Consider the following 24933-nt stretch of genomic DNA (forward strand, 5'->3'; position numbering starts at 1 on the left):
TGTGCATAAACAAACGTTTGCAAGATCTTGCAAACATAAAAATATGCACCCACAATATAGTGTCTCACACGGAGCCTGCTGATGTGACGTTACTGTGCCAGTGGGTGATCCTGGCAACAATTATATTATTATTATTATTATTATTTAATAATAAATGGCCTGGTTGGCCAAGTGGTCAGCATATCCGCTGTCCAGCCAAAAGACTGCAGGTTCGATTCCCACCGTGGGCATGGATGTTTGTGATTGTCTGTGAAAGTACTAGTGGTGGTAGATGGCGTTGGTGTTAGATGATGAAGGTTGGTGGAGTAGTGAGACGAAGAGTTGTAGAGTAGATGCCCTCCCTCGATGAGTCTTTGGACTCCCTGGAGGTGTGATGTAATAATAATAATGATTTGACACTCTGAGGTGTTGGCACCTCAGAGGGCACACATTGAGGGAGGGCACCTGCTCTACAACTCCGTCTCCACCATTCAATCTATTCTAACTACACCATTCTAACTACACCAATGCCATCTACTGCCACTAGTATTTCCACAGACAATCACAAACATCCATGCCCAAGGTAATATTCTAACCTGCAGCCTTTTGCCTGGAGAGCAGATACGCTATCCACTCTGCCAGACAAGCCAGCGTTAAATTACGTGGTCATATAGAATGAGACAAGATATTTAAGAGGGCTGAGAGGGCTCTAGAAAATATAGAGAATAGAGGATTTAGGAGACTCTCACTGGTCACTCTATCGCTCTCCTTTCCTGAGTTTTGGAGGCTTCTGGTGCCGGTGCATTTCAGTGGACGGAGTTCTGGTGGTGAAGGCGAGGCCGTATTTCGATGAAACTCCAGCCAGATTGCAACGACATGCTCAGAGCGTACAGCTATACGTGGGCATAGGAGAAGACATTGGCAGTTCATTTCCTGTTTCCGATGGAGAAATCTACATAAATTTCCCGGTAACTGCAAAAGTGAAGAACTGCCATATCATCCAGTCAACAGTTGTATTCCAGGAAAAGGTTGCAAGGTTAAGCAAACGTAGCTGAAGAATTGTTCATGTTAACTGGACTATATCTGTAAAGGCTACTGTAAATAAATTTTGTTAATGTTTTAAAAGCTTACTGTTGAAATATATGTATGTAACGAAAGTACTTACAGGAAATTGTTAATAACTAGTTAAGTAAGCAGTTATGGTCATAAAAGGAAACAAATGTAAATTTTGTATATAGAATGAATGGAGATTAGCTAAGTTAGCACATAAGGAATAACTGTATGTTAAATTTAGATGAGTTAACAATCTAAACGGTTAAGCAAGTGTTATGTAAGAGAAAGTTAATTGCACGTTGCACTTAATGTGTATATGACTAGGTTGAGAAAGATATTTTCTCCCTCATACATTGTGATTTGTAGTTTCATACTAAGATCAAAATAAAATGTTTTTTTTTTTTGTATAACTATCCTGCCTGATCTATTGCCAATGCACTGTCTCCAAAAAAATTAGCAAACCTGCGAGCTTGTTTGATTAAAAATTGCCACGACTAGCTATAAGGGATTGTGTATGTTAAATTTGATCTTGCCTATGTTCCATACTTTAATTCTCAAGCTATATATACAAATTAGAATGGCGCAGTCGTTAAACAAATAAATTTTTCTAATTGCATAGTGTGAAAGTTGGTAACCCATTTATTGTGGATAGACTAATAACAAAGGTCATTCACTAGCATTGGGAACAAAGAAGATTATAAGGGATTAATAGAAAGGTCTATCTTAAGCAGATTATAGTTATGACTGAGTAAAGTAGAAGTAAGTTAGGCCTGAGGTGCACGTGTAAAAGAATAACAAAGGCATGGTTGATAGAAATACAAAGTTGATAATAGACATAGAATATTAGAATGGCGCAGTCAACATCAATTAAATTATAAACCAATATTATAATTTAACAACAGAAGTGCTTGGAAGTGGAAACAGAAGTAGCGTGAGAGATGAAGAGAGAATGGGAATGCATTAGGAACAGCGAAATGGGGGAGAACATGGCATAGAGAGAGAGAGAGGGGGGATATTGAAAGTGGCAGTGAATGTGTGTATGAAGATGGAGTATGTTGTGATGTGGGTGGGATTGAGACTGAGCAGATGCATGTGGTAAGTGGTGATAAAGATAATTGGGCAAGGACAGGTGTGGTGGGGAAATCGCAACCAACAGATGGCTTGGATAGGACTGGTTATATACCTAAAAATGAACTACTGTGTTTATTTACAGAAGTATCAGGAATAAGGGAGATAAAAATGTTGAATTGGATTTAAATGATATTGATGCGAACACAGATTGATAAGAAAATAACTATTTATTAACTTAAAAGCTAATATTTCACTGGTATTATATCCAGCATCTTCAGAGCACACAAAGTTTATTACAAATGCGAGACAACCACAATCTGGTGTAACAGTGGGGCTAGTATAAGTAATTGCAGCGTGCAACACAAGACTAAAGTCCTAATAAGGTGCCATCTAAGTTAAAAAAAACAAACAAACAAACAAAAAAAAAACAGTAGTCTGTTTTTAAAAAAACAAAACAAAGTTTTGAAAAAATAGTAGTCCAAATAGTAGTCTTTGAAAGTTATGAAAAATAGTAGTCCAAAGTTTTGAAATAAATAAAATAAAAATAAATAAATATTAATTTCGTCTTGGGATGACTATCTCCGAAATCTTTGGTAGATTTATACAGCCATACTTGTTAAGGTTTGGAGTATGTTTTAAGGCTTCTGTTGATCCCAGGAACAACCTATGACTTATATCCAGCTTTTGTTTTTCTCCAATTGATCTACTACTATTTGGACTACTATTTTTTCAAAACTTTGGACTACTGTTTTTTTTTTCTTTTTTCTTTTCTTTTTTTTTTTTTTATAACTTAGATGGTGCCTTATTAGGACTTTAGTCTTGTGTTGCACGCTGCAATTACTTATACTAGCCCCACTGTTACACCAGATTGTGGTTGTCTCGCATTTGTAATAAACTTTGTTTGTGTGCTCTGAAGATGCTGGATATAATACCAGCGAAATATTAGCTATTAAGTTAATAAATAGTTATTTTCTTATCAATCTGTGTTCTCATCAATACTGTTTAAATCCAATTCAACATGTGTGAAGAGCACATAAGCCTATCCACGTGGGAGATAAAATGGTTTCACTGATTGAGTTTATTTGCCCCAAAATCATTGGAGTGAAGTATGGTTGAATGAAGATGATATTCTAATGGGAATAGAAATGGATAGTTACAGTGTTTTTCATGAGGATAGAAAGGACAAGAAGGGGGGGGGGAGTGCTGATGATAGCAGAGGAATTATGTCTGCATAAGGACACGAAAGAGGGAAATAGTGGCAATGTGGTGTAACGTGGAGTTTGAAAGGAAGATATATTTAGTTGGATATTGCTATAGGCCTTGGAATGTGGAGGGTGGTGATAAAGAAAGGTATAAACAACTTCGATTAGTGAACAAACTAAGGGTTATTATTATGGGTGCTTTTAATTATGGCAGTATAGATTGGAATGAAGAGATAGCATTTGGGAATAAGGAAAATGAATTTCTCAAGTTCTTGAGAGATAACTATCTCAGGCAGCATGTAAAGGAGGACATGCAAGGATCGAGAGATTTGGATCTGATCATTTCATTAGAGGATGTAATTGAGAGTGGAGTTTTACACTTTCCTCCAGTTAGTGAAAGTGATCATGACGTGATCACCTGGATTGTGGTTAGCCATATGCAGATTTCTGCGAGGACAGGATATATGTGGAATTATGATGCCTGATGATTATGACAAGCTTATGAGACAGCTTTGAGCTATAGCATGAAATGAGGAGTTGGATGGTAATGAAATAAATGCTGCTTGGGAACTGACAAAGAAATACATAACAACATCAGTATGTGAATGTATTCCGAAGGCCAAAAGGCATTCATCCTGTACTTTGGAGACAGTACAGGATGAATTAATGGTAATAATCAGTTACATGAAGAGTACAAAGAACAAGTCAGGAGAATGACTCAGTTAGTAAGGAAAACAGAAGTGCAGTTTAAGCAGAAATTGACAAATCAGGCAAAGAAAAACTCTAGAGAGTTTTTTAGATATGTGGGAAGAAGAAAGAACAATCATGGTAAGATGATGTTAATAGCTGAAAATGGTAGAATGGTAACTGCTACAGAAGACATTAAGGTATTCAGTGATCAACTTATAAGGATGTTTCATCCTGATCAGGGTGGAATCATGAGGAACTTAAGCATAGAGGATATAAGAGAGGATGGCTTAATTGTGAGTGAGCAGGAGGTATTTGAGGAAATAAATAACCTTCATGTTAATAAGGCAATGGGATTTGATGACATCACCACGCATCTTAAGGGAATGTTCCAGGGAACTGGCAGTAGCATTGGTATGCCTGTTTAATAAGAGTTTTGCAACAGCACAGGTTCTGAGGGAGTGGATGGAGGGTAAAATTTTTCCACTGCATGAAGGCAGTGATAGGGCTGTAGCTTCAAATTATAGGCCAGTCTGTATATCTGGAGTTGTGGTGAAGGTCCTGGAGAGATTGGTGAAAAGTAGGATACAGAAATGGATTGATAACAGCAGTATTCTCTGTGGTTATCAGCATAGGTTTGTTAAAGGGAGATCATGCTTTACTAATTTATGTACTATAGCAAGGTGACAAATACCTTGGATAGGGGAGATGCATATACAGTGGGGTACTTTGATTTTGCGAAAACTTTTGATAGACTGTCATACAGCAAGCTGTTAAATAAAGTGAAACAGATGTGATTAGATAAGAATTCTGAGTTGGATCAGAAGTTGTATATGGGTGTAGTATCCCAAAAGAAGAAGCTCACTAGTGGTATACCACAGGGGTCAGTTTTGGGACTATTGTCGTTCAGTTTGTATGTTAATGATATTGTGATGGGTTTAATTAGTGATATACAGCTGTTTGCAGATGATGCAATATTGGGGAGAGCAATGCAGAGTCAAGCAGATGTTATGGCCTTAGAGGAGGACTTGAATAGATTGCATAAATGGGCAAGTAAGTGGAACTGTCAGTTCAATGTTGCAAAGTGTAAGGTTTTGAGATTTGGTAAGCAACAATGGAATGTAAAGTATATACTTAGTGGGGAAATTTTAAAGGAAGTAGGAGAGATGAGAAATCTGGGAGTGATGATAGACAAGGACTTGAGATTCAGGAGCCACATTGCACAAGTTGTGAAGATGCCACATCAGATAGTACCTTGACATTCAGAAATAGAGGTAATGAAGCCATTGTATAAGGCCTTGATCAGGCCTCATGGATTATTGCTGTTTTAAGGATACTTGTGACATAAGACTGAATGATAAATGCACGTAAACACAAGAAAGAGATATTTAATTAACCAGATATTTCAGTCTGGAAATGGCAGACCATCTTCAGTGGTATTACAAGAACAGTTATAAAAAAAAAAATTAATGAGTAATCTATATCAAAAATCTGGGAAAGTCTAATCAAGATTACTCATTCATTTTTTTTTTTTAATCATGTCTCTACTTCAAAATATTTAGTTTCATACTTAGTGATATAACATCATGCAGCTTGTTCTATTTTAAACGATCTATTGTTAATATTCTAACTTGTATTTTTTATAACTGTTCTTGTAATACACTGAGGATGGTCTGCTATTTCCAGACCGAAATATCTGGTTAATTAAATATCTTTCTTGTGTTTACGTGCATTTATCATTCAGTCTCATGGATTATTGTGCACAGATTTGGTCACCGGGTTTTCATGGTGATTAGGATATGTTGGAAAGAGTCCAGATAAGATTCACAAAGGTGGTCAGTGGTCTTTGGAATGTGGAGTACAAGGACAGATTGAGAGAATGTAAATTGCAGAGCCTCATGAATAGGAGAAGTGGGCGGAATATGATTGAGATATATAAGCTAGTCAGGGGCTGTTATTAGGTTGGCATGGAAGAGATTTTTCATAGAATGGGAGGTGGGTAGAACAAGAGGCCATCGCTGGAGACTGTATAAGGAAGGTGTGAGCAGAGGAATGAGGAACATGTTCTTTGCATAGAGAGAGTGGTTGGTGAGTGAAATGCATTGCCTGAGTGTGTTGTGAATGTAGACACGTTGAATCAAATTAAGGCATAGTTGGATGAGCATTGTGTGCAATAGTATGTACCTACTAAGATGAGTCTGACTCCATGCAGGTCAGATGTTAATAATAATGTGATTTTTATTAGAGAAAGACTGGCCTTTTGCCTAAAATTAATAATAGAGAAAAGAAGAGAATACAATTTAGAAAAAGATATTACATTTATTGACTTTGCAGAAGCATTTGACAGAGTTAAAAGAAGCATTTTATTTCACATATTAAAAGAAAGACAAATAGCAAATAATATTCTAGAAGCTATCATAAGTATATATGAAAATAATCAAATACAAATAAGATTAAATTATGAACTATCATGTATGAGAGAGAGACACCAAGGAGTCCTCTTTCAGCAACTCTTTTTAAAATTTATCTAAATGGAATAAAAATTTCCATAAAGGTATTAAACTCTCTCCTACTGTGAACTTAATCACTTTCCTTTTTGCTTATGACCAAATAACAATTACAAATTCTGAAGATAACTTACAGAAAGATATTTTAAATTTAAATGAGGTAGCCAAAGATTATGGACTAATAATATCAATGGAAAAATCAAAAACGATGGCCTTTAAAGGCCATCGTTTTTGATAGATAACAAAATTTTTCAATAGGTCAATTCATTTAACTACCTGGGATGATGTAAGTCTAAAACAAAAGTTTTACACAACAAAAGTCTATTAACAATTAATTACACATATTAGATGTTTTTGATAACTTCACAACTGTTACAAATAATTGATAAACCAGAATACATATGGTAAATTCGTTACCGTATGCGTGTTGGAACATTGTTAGTTGTTGCTATCGCATTCTGTGGTATCATGCGTGTCATATCTTAAGTCTATTGCAGTTAAATTTTTGAGAAAGTAAACCATACTTGATGTAAAATTAAGCCTTGATTTTTATTGCATTGTGTAAGGATCCTAAGCATTTGTGAGGCTTTTGTAGGTAGTTTTCAGTATTGAGAGCACATAATAATATAAAGAGTTTATTAAAAATAAACAATTAAAAAACCCAAAAAGTTTCATGCTTCGTAAGACTTGCATCATCAGTGGTAATGGTACATAAAACATTTACACAACAAAAGCTTATTGACAATTAATTACACATATTAGATGTTTTTTATAACTTCACAACTGTTAAACAAATTGATAAACCAGAATACAAATGATATATTTGTTACTGTATGCATGTTGGAACATTGCTAGTTGTTGTCACAATCTGTGGTTCACACATGCTATATCCTAGGTCTGTGGCAGTTAAATTTTTTTTTGATGAAGGGAGACTACACTTGATGTAAAAATCAAGCCTTGATTTTTATTGTACTGTGTAGGGATCCTAAGCATTTGTGCAGCTTCTTTAAATTTTCTTGTAAAACAGTTATTATCCATTTATGACATTTTTGTCTGTTGCAGGAGTACTTGATGGCCAGTAGTGGTTGTGTGGAATGCTAATCCTGATTTGTGCTCCCTTCTTTTTTTGACGTCTTTTATATGTTGAGACATGCGGATCTCTCCCAACCTTCTTGTATGGCCTACACAGCAAATGCCACAAGAGCAATGAATTTCATAGATGCCTGGTTTTTTTTCATGGGGTGATGTGGCAGTTTTGGTGGATGTAGGAATCTTGATATTTTTTGTAAAGGTAGAAAAGCCACTTTTATGTTGTACTCGTGAAGCAACATAACCACTCTATCCATGACAAAGTGGCTCTGTTACTAGGCCAGGTAGAAGGTCAGGAGAGATCCACATGTCTGAACATGTAAAAGACGTCAAAAAAAAAAGAAGGGAGCATAAATCAGGTTTAGCATTCCACACAACCACTACTGTCCTTCAGGTACTCTTGCAACTGACAAAAATGTCATATATTGATAATAACTGCTTCACAAGAAAATTTAAAGAAGCTGCACATATGCTTAGGATCCCTACACAGTGCAATAAAAATCAAGACTTGATTTTACATCTGGTGTTGTCTGCCTTTATCAAAAAAAATTTAACTGCCATGGACATAGGATATAACACACACACACAGTAACTTTATATCAATGACATTGCCAGTGGATTGCAAGGGGATATTCAGTTGTTTGCGGATGATGCGAAGCTGGGAAGGATTATTAGTAATAGTGCAGATGTGGTAGCCCTGCAAGAGGATTTGAATAAGCTACATAGATTGGCAAATGAATGGAGGTGTCAGTTTAATGCAGCAAAATGTAAGGTGTTGAGGTTTGGGTAACATCGATGGGATGCTGCATACTCTATGGGAGGAGTTATACTGGAGGAAGTAGGGGAGACAGGAGATCTGGGGTTGATGATTGATAGAAACCTGAAATTTAGGGGACATATTGCAAAGGTGGTAAAGGTAACAGAGGATTTTTGCAATTATGAGAAGGACACTGACCTGCAGAGATAAAAGGGTTATCATTCCATTGTATAAGTCTCTGATCAGACCACACTTAGACTATTGTTCTGAGATTTGGTCCCCAGGATTTGAAAGGGATAAATTAACTGTGGAAAGGGTACAGAGACGGATGACAAAGATGGTTTCAGGACTGTACAAGGATAGTTATGAGGATCGGCTGAGGGAATGTGGACTGCAGAGTTTGGTGGATAGAAGAAGGAGAGGGGATATGATTGAGACTTTTAAACTGTTGAGAGGTGGTTACAGGGTTGACACTGGGGAGTCCTTTCGCTTGGTTGAACAGCGGGAGGGAGTGATGACAAGAGGCCATCCCTGGAAGTTACGAAAGGAAACTGTGAGCAAGAGGGTGAGGAGTGGTTTCTTTGCATGGAGGGTGGTTGAACCGTGGAATGCATTGCCTGATGGAGTGGTGAGAGCGAGAACGGCCAATGAGTTTAAGGAGTGGTATGATAGACTTTGTGTTTCTTAGGGGGGCCATCCCCTCGATGAGTCTTGACAGACTTTATGTTCTTAGGAAGGAACTCCCACGATGAGTCTTTTGACTCCATGGAGGTCTGAATAATAATAATAATAATAATTTGTATTCTGATTTCTCAAACAGTTGTGAAGTTATAAAAAACATCTAATATGTGTAATTAATTGTCAATAAGGTTTTTGTTGTGTAAACCTTTTATGTACCATTACCCCAATGATGTAAGTCTTACAACGCATGATACTTGTTGGATTTTTTAATTGTTTATTTTTAATAAACTCTTTATATTACTCAATACCAAAAATTACCTAACTTACTTAACCACAGAAACTTTCATCTACATTTGTGAGGCTTAAAATTTTCTTGTAAAACAGTTATGATCAATATATGACATGCGGATATTAAATGATTATGAATCAGTTACTATGAATACCAAGGATCAAAGCCTTCCAGGAAATTCTTGGTGGAATAAAGGTACAAGAAAGTGTGATCAAGTTAAATTATGGAAATCTAATCTCATCTTCTCAACATATAACTTACGGACACTCAAGAAAACCGGAACATTTTTTGAGCTACTTAGAGGAGCAGAAAAAGTCAACATAGACATTATATGTATACAAGAACATAGATGGAGAACTGACAATCATGACATGAATGAAACATCAGCTGACAAAAAAATGGAGATTTATTTATAACTCAGCAAACAACGATGGAACTGGAGGGGTTGGAATAATACTCAAAAAGGAACTAGCAGAAAAAGTAACATCAATTGAAAAAGTGCCTTAAAGAATTCTTCTCACAACCATCAGTACCAATCCAAACTGACAATAATATCCACATATTCTCCTACAGAATGTGCTTCACTAGAAGACAAAAACACCTATTATAAAGATCTTTCTGAAACTGTCTTATACATCCCAGTTCACAATGTCACACTCATTGGTGGTGATTTTAATGCCCAAATTGGTAGACATTGCTAATACTACTAAAAACGTGGGTACATATCATGAAACTACAAATAACAATGGACATTGTCTTATGAACTTCTGCAAAAGCCATAACATGGTAATCACCCAAACCAAATTTCCCCATCCAAAAGGAAGACTACGGACCTGGGAACATCCAAATGGTTCTCATTCCCAAATAGACCACATCCTAATCAATGGAAAGTGGATCAGATCAATCAAGAACTCTCAAGCATATAATACAGTTGAACTAAACTCTGACCACAGAATAATCAGTGCCCACATTAAACTTTCACTAAAAGCCTCTAAAAATAACAAGCCTACAAAGAAACAATACAACTGGGACAAACTAAATAACCCACAAATTTCAGGATCTTTTCACAGCACATTAGAAGACAATGGAAAACATTTTTAAAGATCCAGTTAATGAAAAGTATAAGAGTATCATTGAAGCAATAACCATAACATCCAACAAAATTCTTTGAAACAGTAACTCAGAAAAATGGATTACCTCTGAAATTGAAAAATATATAGATGAAAGAAATAAAGCAAGGAAACTCTACCGCTTAAACAGGAATGAAATAAATAAAGATAAACTAGACATTTTAAATAACAATGTCAATGAACTAATGATCAGAGACAAATCAAATAAATACTGCAAGGAACTTGAAAATGATAATAAAACTGGGGATACTAGAAACACTTTTCAAATGATAAATTATATCTGTCACCATAAAACAAAAAAAAAAAGAAGTGGAAATATTGTCACACATGACAAAAATGATAGACAGCTATCAGTAAATTCGAACTTGATGAAAGAATGGAGAAACTACTTTCAAGAATTACTGAATGTTGATAATCCCCAACATTCAAGTCAGCTAGCAGACCTGCATCTAATATTAAGTATCTCTGCATCTAAAATATTAACTATATTTTATCACCAATTGGTGATCATCATCATCATCATCATCATGCGTATCAAGGATTTAGGCCTAGCATGGCCTTTTCCGACCTTAGAAGTCATCATTGAATCATTTTTAAGAGGACGTTCTGGTTTTCTTTTTTCTAATGACTTGTACTTTAAGACTTGTTTTGGTAATCTTTCTGTTTTCATTCTTTGAATGCGTTCTATCCATTTATGTTTATTATTATTATTATTATTCAGGCCTCCATGGAGTCAAAAGACTCATCGAGGGGAGGCCCCCCCTAAGAAACACAAAGTCTATCATACCACTCTTTAAACTCATTGACCATTCTCGTTCCCACCACTCCATCAAGCAATGCATTCCACGGTTCAACCACCCTCCACGCAAAGAAACCACTCCTTACCCTCTTGCTCACAGTTTCCTTTCGTAACTTCCAGGGATGGCCTCTTGTCATCACTCCTTCCTGCTGTTCAACCAAGCAAAAGAACTCCCCAGTGTCAACCCTGTAACCACCTCTCAACAGTTTAAAAGTCTCAATCATATCCCCCCTCCTTCTTCTATCCACCAAACTCTGCAGTCCACATTCCCTCAGCCGATCCTCATAACTATCCTTGTACAGTCTTGAAACCATCTTTGTCATCCGTCTTTGTATCCTTTCCACAGTTAATTTATCCCCTTCAAATCCTGGGTACCAAATCTGAGAACAATAGTCCAAGTGTGGTCTGATCAGAGACTTATACAACGGAATGATAACCCTCTTATCTCTGCAGGTCAGTGTCCTTCTCATAATTGCAAAAATCCTCTGTTACCTTCACCACCTTTGCAATATGTCCCCTAAACTTCAGGTTTCTATCAATCATCAACCCAGATCTCATCTCCCCTACTTCCTCCAGTATAATTTTTTAATTTTTTCTATTACTGGTTCTTGGTTTAATTCTTTCATTATTTCTTTTGTGATCAAATAGGATATACTTTGCAGTTTTTCTCATAAACTTCATTTCTGCTGTTATTAATCTTTATCACCAATTGGTGATAAAATAGCTATATTCTTAACAGATATCACTTCTGATGCTCTGAGCAAATCCAGTACTCTTTGACCTTGAGTTCCTTCTTTCACATGCTGCTTGAGAAAGTTGTCTCACAACAATTCAATAAATTTCTCTTCTATCCAATCAGTGGTTAGAAAAGTAAAGTCACCCATGATGATCACTCGTTTGGTACCCATAAGGCTAAATTGGCGATGCATTTCTTCATCTCCTGCAACTGAGCTGCCAGGTCTGTAGCAACACCCTACCATATATTTCATTCTGTTGACCTCCATTTCACACCAGATAGGCTGAAACTCACTGCTACATGGAACATTGTTGCATCATTGTTTTCTTGTATTTCTACCCTAACTCAGTGGCATAGCTAGAGCTTTTGCTGCCTGGGGCAGTCCCTGAGTTTGCCACTCCTCTCAGTACACACCAAAAATACTATAAAAAGTCAAAACGACCTATAGGAAAATAAATTAAAACACTATGTTTATTTTTGAAGTAAAACTTTTAATTCCAACATTCTAAAATGTTGTTTTCTTGCTTTTCTGTTAGCAAAATTGTCGATGACATTGGTGAAGTCTATTTCATAGTAATGTAGGTAATTCTTAATCAATTTTAATTTAGAAAAACTCCTCTCACAACTAGCAACACTTATAGCAATTGTGAGGAAAATTCGCAGTAGTATTACAATATTTGGAACTGAATTCTTGAGATTGTGTTTTAGAATAAATTGCAAAAGTTCAAAAAGGTTCAAAGTGCCGCCCAGGGCAGACCGCTCCCTCTGTCTTCCCCTAGATATGCCACTGCCCTAACTGGACTTAATCATTTGATATTATTGCTGTACTCCTCCTCTTCTATCTCTTCTGTCATTCCTAAAAATAGTATACCAATAACACTCAATCCCACTTACTATATCTGATACTGATAGCCATGTTTCACTAATGTCAACAATCTTAGGCCATCATATTCAATAAAGCAATGAACTCAATCCCTTTGTTTCTGATGCTCACGGCATTTGTGTATAGACTTAATAAATTACCACCTAGGCTATTCTTGTGAGATATGCAATCTATTTCGGTCTGTTCTAGAATTTTCTATTTTCCCTCCCCAGACATACTTGTATAAAGCATATTTTTCCACCCCTTCATCACATACATAACCACATTTGAAGACATTCATATCATTATCACATTTGCATACCATATCTGAACTTTCACACACATTTTTCCCATTCCTCCCTTGATGAACTAGTTTGCATTATGTCTGCATTAGATATCATACCAAGGAGTAATTCCTCCAGGCTCCTGATGCCAAATGAATTCAAGTGCAGGCATCCCTCTTATACAAGTCTTTTCTACCATTAAATACACTCCACACATCTAAAAACTTGCATCCATTTCTTGTACATAGCCTGCACGGGAAATCATTTGCTATCATTGCCCTTCTTAACTCGGTACTGTCATATCTGAGTAGCAATCCTACAAATTTTACTCTGTCACATTTCTTTCTAACTTGTTCCAACAGACCTTTCATATCTTCTCTCATACTATATTTGTCACTACTTAAATTATTAGTACCTACCAGAACTGCCATCTCTTTTACTTTTCTCGTTTGGTTTTCAATTACATTTGTCATATTTTTAATTTTTGCCCCTGGGAAACTAGAAGTGGTGACTCCTTTGGCAAGTGCAAATTTTAAGATTGAGTTGCAAAAAGGATATAGTAGAGATGTGAAATGAACAATTCATAAAAGCATAAATGTAACATCGTGTAGAACTTACGAGCAGGGACAGTGGGAAAGAGGAGCTGCTTGGTTCGCTGATTTGGATTGTGGCCAAAGCAGCTAAGGCTATGAGGCGAGTATATTAAGTCCGTAAATTGTGTGTGTTCTTCTTGGCCAGGTTGCCTGTTTTGCAGGATGAAAACTTTTAGTTTCCAGGGGGGGGGGGAACCATCCACCTTTGTATAAGACTGGCTAACTTACCTTCAGTTAGAAGCACTGATAAAGGTTCTTCAAACAGGATTCAAACCCAGGTGTCTCTAAACCAAAGGGCATTGTCAAAACTAGCTGAGCTATGGATGCTCTGGAGGAGGAGCCACTGATGGTGAGGCGGGAAGTATATGAGAAATTAAGTAAATTTCATATCAGTAAGGCTGTAGGGCTTGATGGCATATCACCACATGCCTTGAGAGAATGTTCCAGAGAATTAACAATGGTTTGATGTACCTTTTTTAACATGGGTCTCTGATTGGGCCAAGTTCTAAAAGAATGAAAAGAGGGCAAAATTTTTCAGCTTAATAAGGGAGGTGATAAGACTAAGGCTTCAAATTATAGGCCAGTCTGTTTATCTGGAGTTGTGGTCAAAGTATTAGATAGTTAGCTAGTGAGAACCAACAGAATTGTTTTCAGCAGCAGTATTCTCTTTAATGGATGGCAAGGGTTTGCGAAAGGAAGATCGTCTTTTAGCAGTGTGCTTATTTAAAAGGTTTAAGATTTGTTGGTTACAGAAACTGGTTGATAGGCAGAAAAGGGGGTGATATGATTGAGACATGCAAATTACTGAAGGGTTTTTACAAGATTAATTCAGAGGAAATTTCTCAGAACAGGTCTATGGGCCATTCTTGGAGACCGAGTGAGAGTCTAATTAGCAAAGATGTTAGAACAAGGTCTTTTGCTTGGAGAGTGATGAATGAGTGGAATGGTTGCCAGAGTATGTTGTGGGTGCCATGACTGTGAATGAGTTCAAAGCAAAGTATGATAGATACTGCACAAATTTTGGATAGTTCTTGACCTGATGTTTAGGGCCTCCCTTGATGAGTCTGAGGACTCCTTGGAGTTGTCCATAATAATAATGATTCCGTTGTATAAGGCTTTTATTAGACTGCATATGGATTACTGTAAACAGATTTGGTCATGTGGTCTTCAGAAAGTTCAGAGATGATTGACTGAGGTTGCTGCTGTCTGGAATATTGAGTATGAAGACAGAGCAAGAGTATTCAGTAAGTTTGCAGAGTCTAGTTGATAGAGATAGGGGGAGGGGGGCAGAAGTAATCTAGGCATATAAGTTGGTAAAGGGTTATTACAAGATTTGGATTGATACAGGGAGAGAACAAGAGGCCATTCCTTGAAGATATATAAGGAGGATGTGAGCAAGTTGGCAATAAATAGTTTTTTTATGGAGACTAGTAGGCAACTGAAATGAATTGCCTGAAAGTATGATGAATATAAACAGAGTGAATGCATTTCAGTCATGGTATGAAAAGCTGTGTGAGAGAGTGGTGTATTCTGCAATGAAGGTTAGATGCTAATAATAATAATTATATGTTGATGAAACTCTGACTTATTTTATTTTTTATAGTTTCTGGCTCTCCTTAGAGTCCAAATGAAACTATTATATGTGTTTAGGAAATCTTTCACGTTGCAGCACATGGGTTTAGATGTCGAGTTAGCAACTAGATTCAGGATTGGCTGTCTGATAGGGAAGTATCAAGGAGGCAGAAGTGGGGTTCCACAGGGTTCAGTACTGGAACCTGTTTATTGTTTAACCTTTGTATCAATGACATTGTCAATGGATTGCAGGGGGATATTCAGTTGTTTGCAGATGATGTGAAGCTGGGAAGGGTTATTAGTAATAGTGCAGATGTGGCAGCCCTGCAACAGGATTTGAATAAACTAGACAGATGGGCAAATGAATGGGGTGTCGGTTTAATGCAGCAAAATGTAGTCTTGAAGTTTGGGATACATCGATGAGAGGCTGCATACTCGATTCGAGGAGCTGTACTGGAGGAAGTAGGGGAGACAAGAGAACTGAGGGTGATGATTGATAGAAAATTGAAATTCAGGAAACATATTGCAAAGGTGGTGAAGGTAACCCAGAGGATTGCTGCAATACTGAGAAGGACCCTGACCTGCAGAGATAAGAGTTATCATTCCATTGTATAAGACCCTAATCAGACCACATTTAGACTATTGTTCTCAAATTTGGTCCCCAGGATTTGAAGGGAATAAATTAACTGTGGAAAGGGTACTGAGGTGGATAACAAAGATGGTTTCAGGACTATACAGATGTTAGTTATGAGGGTTGGCTGAGGGAATGTAGACTGCAGAGTTTGGTAGATAGAAGGAGAGATAGTTACAGGTTTGACACTGGGGAGGTCTTTCGCTTAGTGGAACAGTGGGAAGGGGCGATGACAAGGGAGCCATCCCTGGAAGTTGCAAAAGGAAGCTGTGAGCAAGAGGGTGAGGAGTGGTTTCTTTGCATGGAGGGTGGTTGAACCGTGGAATGCATTGCCTGATAGAGTGGTGAGAGCAAGACCGGTCAATGAGTTCAAGGAGTGGTATGATAGACTGTGTTTCCTAGGAAGGACCTCCCATGATGAGTCTTTTGATTCCATTGAGGCCTGAATAATAATAATATAATAATAATAAAAACTTTTGACAGCACATTTTATAAAATATTTTAATTCTGTAATTGTTGATCATTAACATGATATTGTTTTTATTCTCTTTATAGATCTGATTTGGAAAGAATGGCGCACCCAGTGAAAGATTATGCTGCCTCCAATTCACTCCATGAGTGTGATCCAGCTCCAGTTGTCACTGCTGTGAAAGAATTAACCAAACCAGAAATGCAAAATAACATTAGAGGTAACATATCACATAATAAAACAGTTGGTGATGGGACTGTAAAAAGCATACCACGCTATAATCTTATATATCAGCCTGAAAATCCAGTAGGTAATTGAAAATCTTTAATGTTCTATTGCGTTTTATCACATTATATGTAACTCGGTTTTGAAAATAGAAATATCAGTTCACACTGACATTATCGTTATATGTGTTATACCATTGTATTGAAACTTATTAGAGTAAACTAGAACCACCTAACTTTAGTCAGTGTTGCAATCAATTAATTCTGCTTTTTTGAAAAGAAAAAAAAAGGAAGGATAGGAGGGAAAGTGAGAGTGCATGCCATTTCTTTGTCAGGGTCTAGATAGCTGCTGAAGGAGTTAGAAGAAGTTAGTTAAAAATGGGTCACTTTCCTTTTTTACAGCTGTTTGTTTTTATATGCTGTGTTTTTTGGATCTAGCTGATTGTTGCAAAAAGTAAAAATGAAATTCAAAGAAGCATGGTGGCTTTAGGCTTTCAGTATTAAAATTCTGCTATTTATGCATTACAACTTCCTAAATGTATAAAATATTACAGACCAGTCACATGTGGAGACCTTCTCTGATACTCCTTAGCTTTTCATCTTCCACTATTTGAAATATAGAATTAAAATGGCCCAACAACTGAGATCATTCCTGAATGCTACAGCATTCTGTCCTTAACCCTGAGACTGCTACAGCATTCTGTCCTTAACCCTGAGACTGCTACATCATTCTTGCACTGACATTTTCTCCATTAATAATAACTGCAAAACTATATATAAGAAAATATTTAAGCTCATCTGCCACAAACTTTCACAGCTGGGTATGCTAACAGTGACACTGTTTAATAGCTTAATAAAGTTCCAAGGATACCCTGTCATGAGTGTCCTTATTTGAAGAATTGCATGTGGTCACCTTCCAGTAAATGCCATCAGATAAAGGTATTTTAACATTGGAGATCTAATCTGTGATATCAGTTACAGATTGGAAACAGTAGAAAACACATTCCACAGCTGTCACACATCCCTTACCCTGCATATTTGGAACAGACTATGTAATGTTTTTTATATCATTCTTGAACAGGAGAGCCAGCAAAAGTCTATAGTAAAAAAAAAATAATAATAATAAATAAAAACTTATCGTATGGGATCAAGAGCAAATCATCTGTTGATATTCTTAAAGAGCTGGAAGTTGCAGTCTTTAGGGAATGCTTCATAGGGAAGGATGTTCCATAGATGGAATAAAAGATGACTGGCAGTAATCAGCTTCTGTAAGCCAGCAGTTCAAAAAGGATGTTGGGCAGCTATTGCACATGTTCCTGTAGGTTTAGCAGAAATGGGACTGGCATAATGGATGAGAGTTCTTTTGAACTTCACAAATGGAAATATCCACAGAAGAGACACTGTGGAAACTGTGAGACAGTGGCTGAAGGGTCCAAATGTGCACTACCTCAAATGTGAGACCAGTATTCCAAAGTTTGGCAGATTTGAGATTTGTAGAGAATAAGAAGCTGGATAGAAGAAAGTAATATCTTGAGTAAAAAACAATGTTACATTTTTTTTGGAACCTGCTGTAGAGATGATATGATTATGCCAGGAAAGTCTAACAGTAAAAATCAGTCTGCAAAGAGAGATCTCATCTGAATATTAAGACAATTGGTCTTAATATTCAGATGAGCATTATTACAGGTAAGTGGAGAAGAACTGAGTTTTACTTTTTTGCAAGAAAGCAAGCGATTTTTGAAGCATTGAAGGTGACTAAGTTGTTGCATTTATTGTAGGTGATTTTGAAATTTTGAGCACCTCAAGGTTTGCCATATGAATAGGATGAATGGAGAGTTCTGTCATCAGTAAAACCATCAATAGGGTTAGAGGTCAATGAGAGCAGGTCATTTATATATATATGAGGAAGAAGGTAAGTGGAATAACAGATCCCTGAGGAACACTTGCATTAACAAGAAAATCTGAAGGGAGAGAACACATTACACATAGTGAATGACCTGAAAGAAAACTGACAATCCAGTTACAAAAGGAGAAAGGCAGTCCATAAGATTGCAATTTTTGCAATGCCCTTGATGCCAGATCCTGAAAATGCAACAGCACAGATTTTCCAAACTTCTCCTGAACTGCTTTGCCCACTTTTGAATTTCATGTCATGGAAAGGTTTGGAAAATCTGTGCTGTTGCATTTTCAGGATCATGGTGAAATCCATATTGGTGATTAGTTGACATCTCTCCAGGTGAAGACTGTTGATGATCTTTTCAGTTACTTTGGACCATGTTGAGGTGAGAGGAATAGATCGATAGTCTGATGTTAGACATTTACCCTTTTTTGAATTGCCTATATATGGAGTGGCTTCTGTGATGTTAGTGGATGCCGGCTGAGTATAATAGTGTATAAATGATAAAGAACAGGTGTGTGTCCAGAAGCACAACTGGTTGGATTCCATTAAGACAAGAAGCTTTTTTGGCATCCAGATTATTCAAGATTCTTCTTCTGTCTTTCTGATGGAAGACTAAAGGAGGCATGCAAAATTCAGTGTTCCAGGTAAAAAGGGAGGTATTTTTGCCTTTATCATGTTGGAGTTGGATGAGAAGAATTACTCTGAGGTTGGCCTTATCTTTAGATGATGTTGCAATGCTGCCATTTTGGTGAGAAAGCGGTGGAAGCACTGATGGAACAAAAAAAGTTGCACCCAACTTAGCTCTTTTAATGAATGGTTTTTAAGTATTGCAGGCTCCAGTTTAAATTGTGAATAAGGCTGGACTGCCCTGGCACACCTTTTGGAAAATCTGAACTCACGCAATTTACAGATGAATAATACTGTGGTGGTGGTAAATGACATTGATGGTAATAGTTGTGTGTAGTAGGAAAATTAAGTAAAGGAGATGGTTAGATGTTTGTAGCAGAGTGGAGTAGAGGGCCCTCCTGTAATGAGTTCTAGGACTCCTTGGAGGTGTCACATAATAATAATGTAAGTTGGGAATTTTGAACAGAATGAAAGGGAATGAAACCTCCATTCCAACATGGATAATTTCTATAATGAGATCACAAGTATCTGGATCTGCAGGACTAAAACAGTAGTTTGACAGCAGAAAGGAGCATGTCTTAGAGAACTTCTTGCTTAGTGTTATGAAATCTGTTGGCTTGTATGGAATCAAGCTTCAAAGATAATTGGGGAACAGTAGAGACAGCAGATGAATAAGGCAGGGAAATCTTAAGCCATAGAACATCAAAAAAAGGGGAGATTCAAGATTGAGTATTCTATGACAAGGAATATTGTCATAGTGTAGTTTGGACAGTTAAAATGTGCTGTGGTGGTTATGGCAGAAATTTGAGGTCAAGTTAAACAGGAGATCAAGTTTGGATGTCTACAGGTGGGTGGTGATGCACATCATGTAAGTTGTTGTTTATACCATGATTGTTGGTATAAATACCACCAATTTTTTGAACAATTTTAAAATTTTTTGTTGAATTATTATTATTTGAGAGGTTTATTATTTAATTTACCCACAGCTGCACTATATTTATTTCGGTTTACTCATGTCAGTATTACAGATGCGAAGAAAAAGAGTATGAAGCATTATGGTAAGAGGAGATATTTTTAGACACATTGCCTATACAGGGAGCATCCAGTCTTCACTTCATGCATTACCTCGACAGTATCCCTTGTATACCATTAAGCAGCCTCCTTTCAGGTGCAATCTAGCAGCTTAGATAGCAGTAAGATTATGTGCCAGCTGATCAGGAAGTTTCCTGAATGACTTTTTACTTGGACAAAAGAGTGGGGTTGTAGTTTTAATATCAATAGGTGCAAGGTGTTGCACTTTGGAGTGCAGAAATATACGGCTGTGTACTATATTGATGGTGCTGTACTGCAGGAAGTGGATGAGATTAGAGATTTGACAGTAGACTGAAGTTTAGAGGGCATATTACTAGGATTGCAAAGGTTGCACATCGTAGTGCTGCTATGATAAGAAGTACTCTAATATGCAAGGATAAGGATGTGGTTGTGCCACCATATAAGGCACTGGTCAGACCACACTTGGACTGTTGTGCTCAGATCTGGTTACCTGGTTTTCAATGTGATGTGGAGACATTGGAGAGGGTCCAGAGATGAGTGACTAAGACATTATCAGGAGTTTGGAATGCTGGCTATGGAGAGGGGTTGAAGAGATGTGGATCACAGAGTTTGGTGGTTAGGAATAAGAGAGATGATATGATAGAGATGTTTAAGTTAGTGAGAGGATTGTATCAGATTAATCCAGAGGGGATTATAAAAAGAAAAGAAAGTGAGAGGGTAAGAATCAGAGGTCATTCCTGGAAGTTATGTAAAACTGTGGTGAAGAAGGTTGTGAGGAGTAGATTTTTTATTAAGGAGAATTGTCAGTGAATGGAATGCATTACCAGAATGTGTTGTTAATGCAAGGAGTGTTAAGGACTTTACAATTCTATATGATAAATATGTTGTCAGTTGAATGAACCTTCCACGATGAGTCTGTCGCCTCCATGGAGGGTGTAATAATAATAATAATTACTGCCTGGTTCCGTCCAGATCTGTTCAGTATGTTTGGCATGTCCTTGGGGGAGGGGGGAATCACTTACAGTGCATAATGTAAAAAGATTGAAGGGGCAAGAAACTAGAACTCCTGCTTTGAGAACCAAACATAGCAGTTGCCACTTCACATCCTCAATAAGCAGAGTGTGGTGTTTCATCAGGTAGTCTAGTTGGCAGTTTCTCCATCTAGGAAGATATCCTTTTAAATTGGAAATGCTGACTGATATCAGAGCTCCTTTGCTTGAAATAGGCCACATCCCAAGGAGGTGGATTGACTTGACTAGGAGAGGCAGTATATTGTACATCATCTGCCCATACTAGCCCATGTTGTATTGGGAAGTATTGCAAAAACCAGCAGTTAGCATTATGACAAGAATTTTGCTATTTATCATGAATGAGTTAAAATATTATAAATTAAAGATGCTAAGAAATTATATTCTTGTTTGATCCTTTATCCAAATGTAAGCAAATAAAAATTTGCATGTGAAGTAACATCACGACTGGGCTACTTGTATATAGAAGCTAATGATTTCACATTAATTGCCTTAGTATCCCATAATGTAACACACACATCCTTACGGACATGTATAATACTATGCATTATGGGACATTACCTAGATCAGTTTTGACCTTTATTGAAGTCTCATCAGTGGGAGCCAGACCCAGAAGTGATATCAATGTTGAAGTAATTCAGAAGTCACATTTCCATATATAAGTAGTCAAAAGATGTCACACCTTATTACTAAAATACTCTGGATTAGAGAAAGATGTTTGAAAGTTTTTTCACTTGTATCACTTCTGGGTCTGGCTCCCTCTGGTGAGACCTCAATACAGGTCAAAACTAATTCAGGTAGTGGTCCTTCCCATAATGCATAGCATTATACATGTCTATAAGGATATGTGCATTATGGGATACTAGAGGTCATTAGCCTCTATATTCAAGTAGTCAGTCATGATGTTACTTTACATGCAAATTTTTATTTGCTTACACTTGGATAAAGGATTAAACCAATATAATTACAATACAATATTAACCAATAAAATATAATTTCTTGGCATCTTTAATTTATAGTATAATCAAGTGAAAAAAACTTTCAAATGAGTTAAAATATTTATGGGAAGTTAGAATCCCCCTCCTTCCCTCCCACCAAAAAAAAAAAAGGTTTTTTGAAAATCAGCAATATGACATACAACATTTGTGTAGTTTGGTCTGTTGATTTTTATATTTAGAAAGATGCATCATTCCAGGAGATAACAAATTTTTGTGGGGCAGAATCACCCTCATTGTGTAGTATTCATCAGGTAAAATTCTGTCTTTTCTTATTATGAGAGGTTGTTCACATTGTGATCTTATGGTCATCTGCAGGAATGACTGGAGAGAAATTCCAAGTATTGAAGGCCAACTCAAGGCATATAACTTGGAAAAGGCTAATCACCTGGGTACTAACAGTTGTCTGGTAGTGGCAGTAATAGTATGGTTCCAGTTGGTATTTAGGCTGTTTGGCTGCATGAGACTGTGAAAAGAGAAAAAAGATAGCCTTTGGCTACACGATGGTATAAAAGAGTTTATGCCTTTTCTCTATCTTCCTGTTATCACTCTTCTAATTCCATCAGGTTCTCTTGCACCCTTATACTCCTCTAGGCCTATGATGAACACCCGGTTTACATTTTCATCTCAGTAAAGGTCAAAACTGATCTAGGTTGTGATCCTTCCAATAATGTATTGCAATATACATGTTCAAAACGAAGTGTGCTGTGTATTGTGGGATACTGAGACAACCGATGTGAAGTCAACAACTTCTGTATACAAATAGTGTCATGAAGGTACTTCACCCACAAACGTTTCTTATACTTATGTAAAAGATTAAACCAAGCATATAATTTCTTGTCTAGTGTAATTTACTTTGTGACCAAGTGGAAAACTCTATAATAAGACTTATCTTATTTCTTGTGTGTCATCATTATCACCATCAAATTCCTGATATATACCCTCAAAGGGTGTACAGGATATGATAGTACTACATGAAAAATTTACATCATTACTAACTTCCTATCTACAATTTTCCTCCAAATCAGTCTGTTAAATGTCAAGACTCCAATATTATCAGGTCTTATATTTCTCTCTTCTAAGGCACTTTTTACTGTATCAATCCACCTATATCTTGGTCTTCCTTTGGGTCTTTTTATTATTATTATTATTATTATTCAGGCCTCCATGGAGTCAAAAGACTCATCGTGGGAGGTCCTTTCTAAGAAACACAAATCCATCAAGACTCATCGAGGGAGCCCCCCCCCAGGAAACACAAAGTCTATCACACCACTCCTTAAATGCATTGACCGCTCTCTCTCTCTCTCACCACTCCACCAGGCAATGCACCCCATGGTTCAACCACCCTCCATGTAAAGAAACCACTCCCCACCCTCTCTCTCTCTCACACTTTCCCCTCGTAACCTCCAGGGATCGTAACCTCCCTTGTCATTTTTTCCTGCCAACCTGGCAGAGAACACTTGTTTTGTTAATTTTTCCTCTCCCATTTTGCTTAAGTGACCATATCACCTGAGATTAGCTCTGCTAATGCATTCCTAATATCCTCATTTTTAATATGATATTGCCATTGATGCCATCTGTTCATGCCCCTAATTTTTCTCAGGACTCTCATATCTGCAGTCTCTAGTCTTTGGTCAAGTGTTTTACTTCTAACCCAGCTCTGAGATCCATAAGTTAAAATTGGTTTAAACACTGTCTTCTATATATAGCTAATTTAGTGTTTTGACTAATTTCTCTCTTATTCCATATAAATTTATTCAGTTGACTTCCTACCATACCAGTTTTGTTGATTTTATTGTCTATTTCCATATTTAACTTACCATCTTCACTAAAAATCGTGCCTAAGTAACTGAAATGTTTAGCTTGTTCTATAAGACATCCATTCACAATGCAGTTGATATTTTCAATGTTTCTGCCTATTTTCATTGTCTTTGTCTTTTTAATGCTGACATACCATATGTATTACAACAGTTATTTAGTTTAGTCAGGGAATCTTGCAGACTTGTAGCGGATTTATTTAGAAGTATGACATCATCCGCATAAAGCAAAGAACTAAGATTAATACTTCCAATTTTGATATCAGGTTTAGTACCACTTTCCTTCATAATATTATCCATATAGATAATGAATAAGAGAAGGGATAATGTACATCCTTGTCTCACACCAAATTTAACATTAAACCATCTTCCTGTACTTCCTTCAATTCTAACTGCTGACTAACTCAAATAAAGACCAAGTATTACTTGATATAATGCCCCATTAACACCATATAACTGTAGCGTTTGGAATAGCTTCTCTCTTGGCACCTTGTCATATGCCTTTTCCAGATCTACAAAACTTAAATTCATATCTTTGTTATATTCCCATGATTTCTCAACTTTCTGTTGTAAAGTGATAATCTGATCCTGACAGCCTCTATTTGGCCTGAATCCAGCTTTGTTCTTCACCAAGCTTTTCTTCCACAATTCATCTCAACTGTTTCTCAAGTATACTTGCATAGATCTTGCCAGGAACACTCAGTAGGGAAATACCTCTGTAATTCTCACATTCAGTTTTATTTCCCTTTTCATATATGGGTACTATGAGAACTCTACTCCAATCATCGGTAATTCGTCCCTCTGTCAGGCTTTCTGAACTATGCAGTGCAGCCACTGTAAGACTCTTATACCACCATACTTCAGCATTTCTGGTCGAATATCATCTACTCCTGCTGCC

General features: G+C 36.9%; 1 protein-coding gene across 3 annotated transcripts in view; it reads left to right on the top strand.

Moving 5' to 3' along the window:
- The window catches only part of LOC150099255 (sodium/hydrogen exchanger 9B2-like), a 285631-nt gene that overhangs the window by 37962 nt on the left and 222736 nt on the right, over positions 1 to 24933 (top strand). For 2 of the 3 annotated variants that reach the window (XM_090403898.1, XM_090403900.1), the window contains exon 2: positions 16478 to 16701. In XM_090403898.1, coding sequence (XP_090260024.1) covers positions 16478 to 16701 — 224 coding nt within the window. The remainder of the gene's footprint in view (positions 1 to 16477; positions 16702 to 24933) is intronic. The other variant, XM_090403899.1, reaches the window with a different exon arrangement.

The sequence above is a fragment of the Typopeltis vanoorti genome, chromosome 14 (assembly GCF_054136105.1).
Source record: "Typopeltis vanoorti isolate ZY-2024b chromosome 14, IOZ_Tvanoo_1.0, whole genome shotgun sequence".
NCBI classification, from domain to species: domain Eukaryota; kingdom Metazoa; phylum Arthropoda; class Arachnida; order Uropygi; family Thelyphonidae; genus Typopeltis; species Typopeltis vanoorti.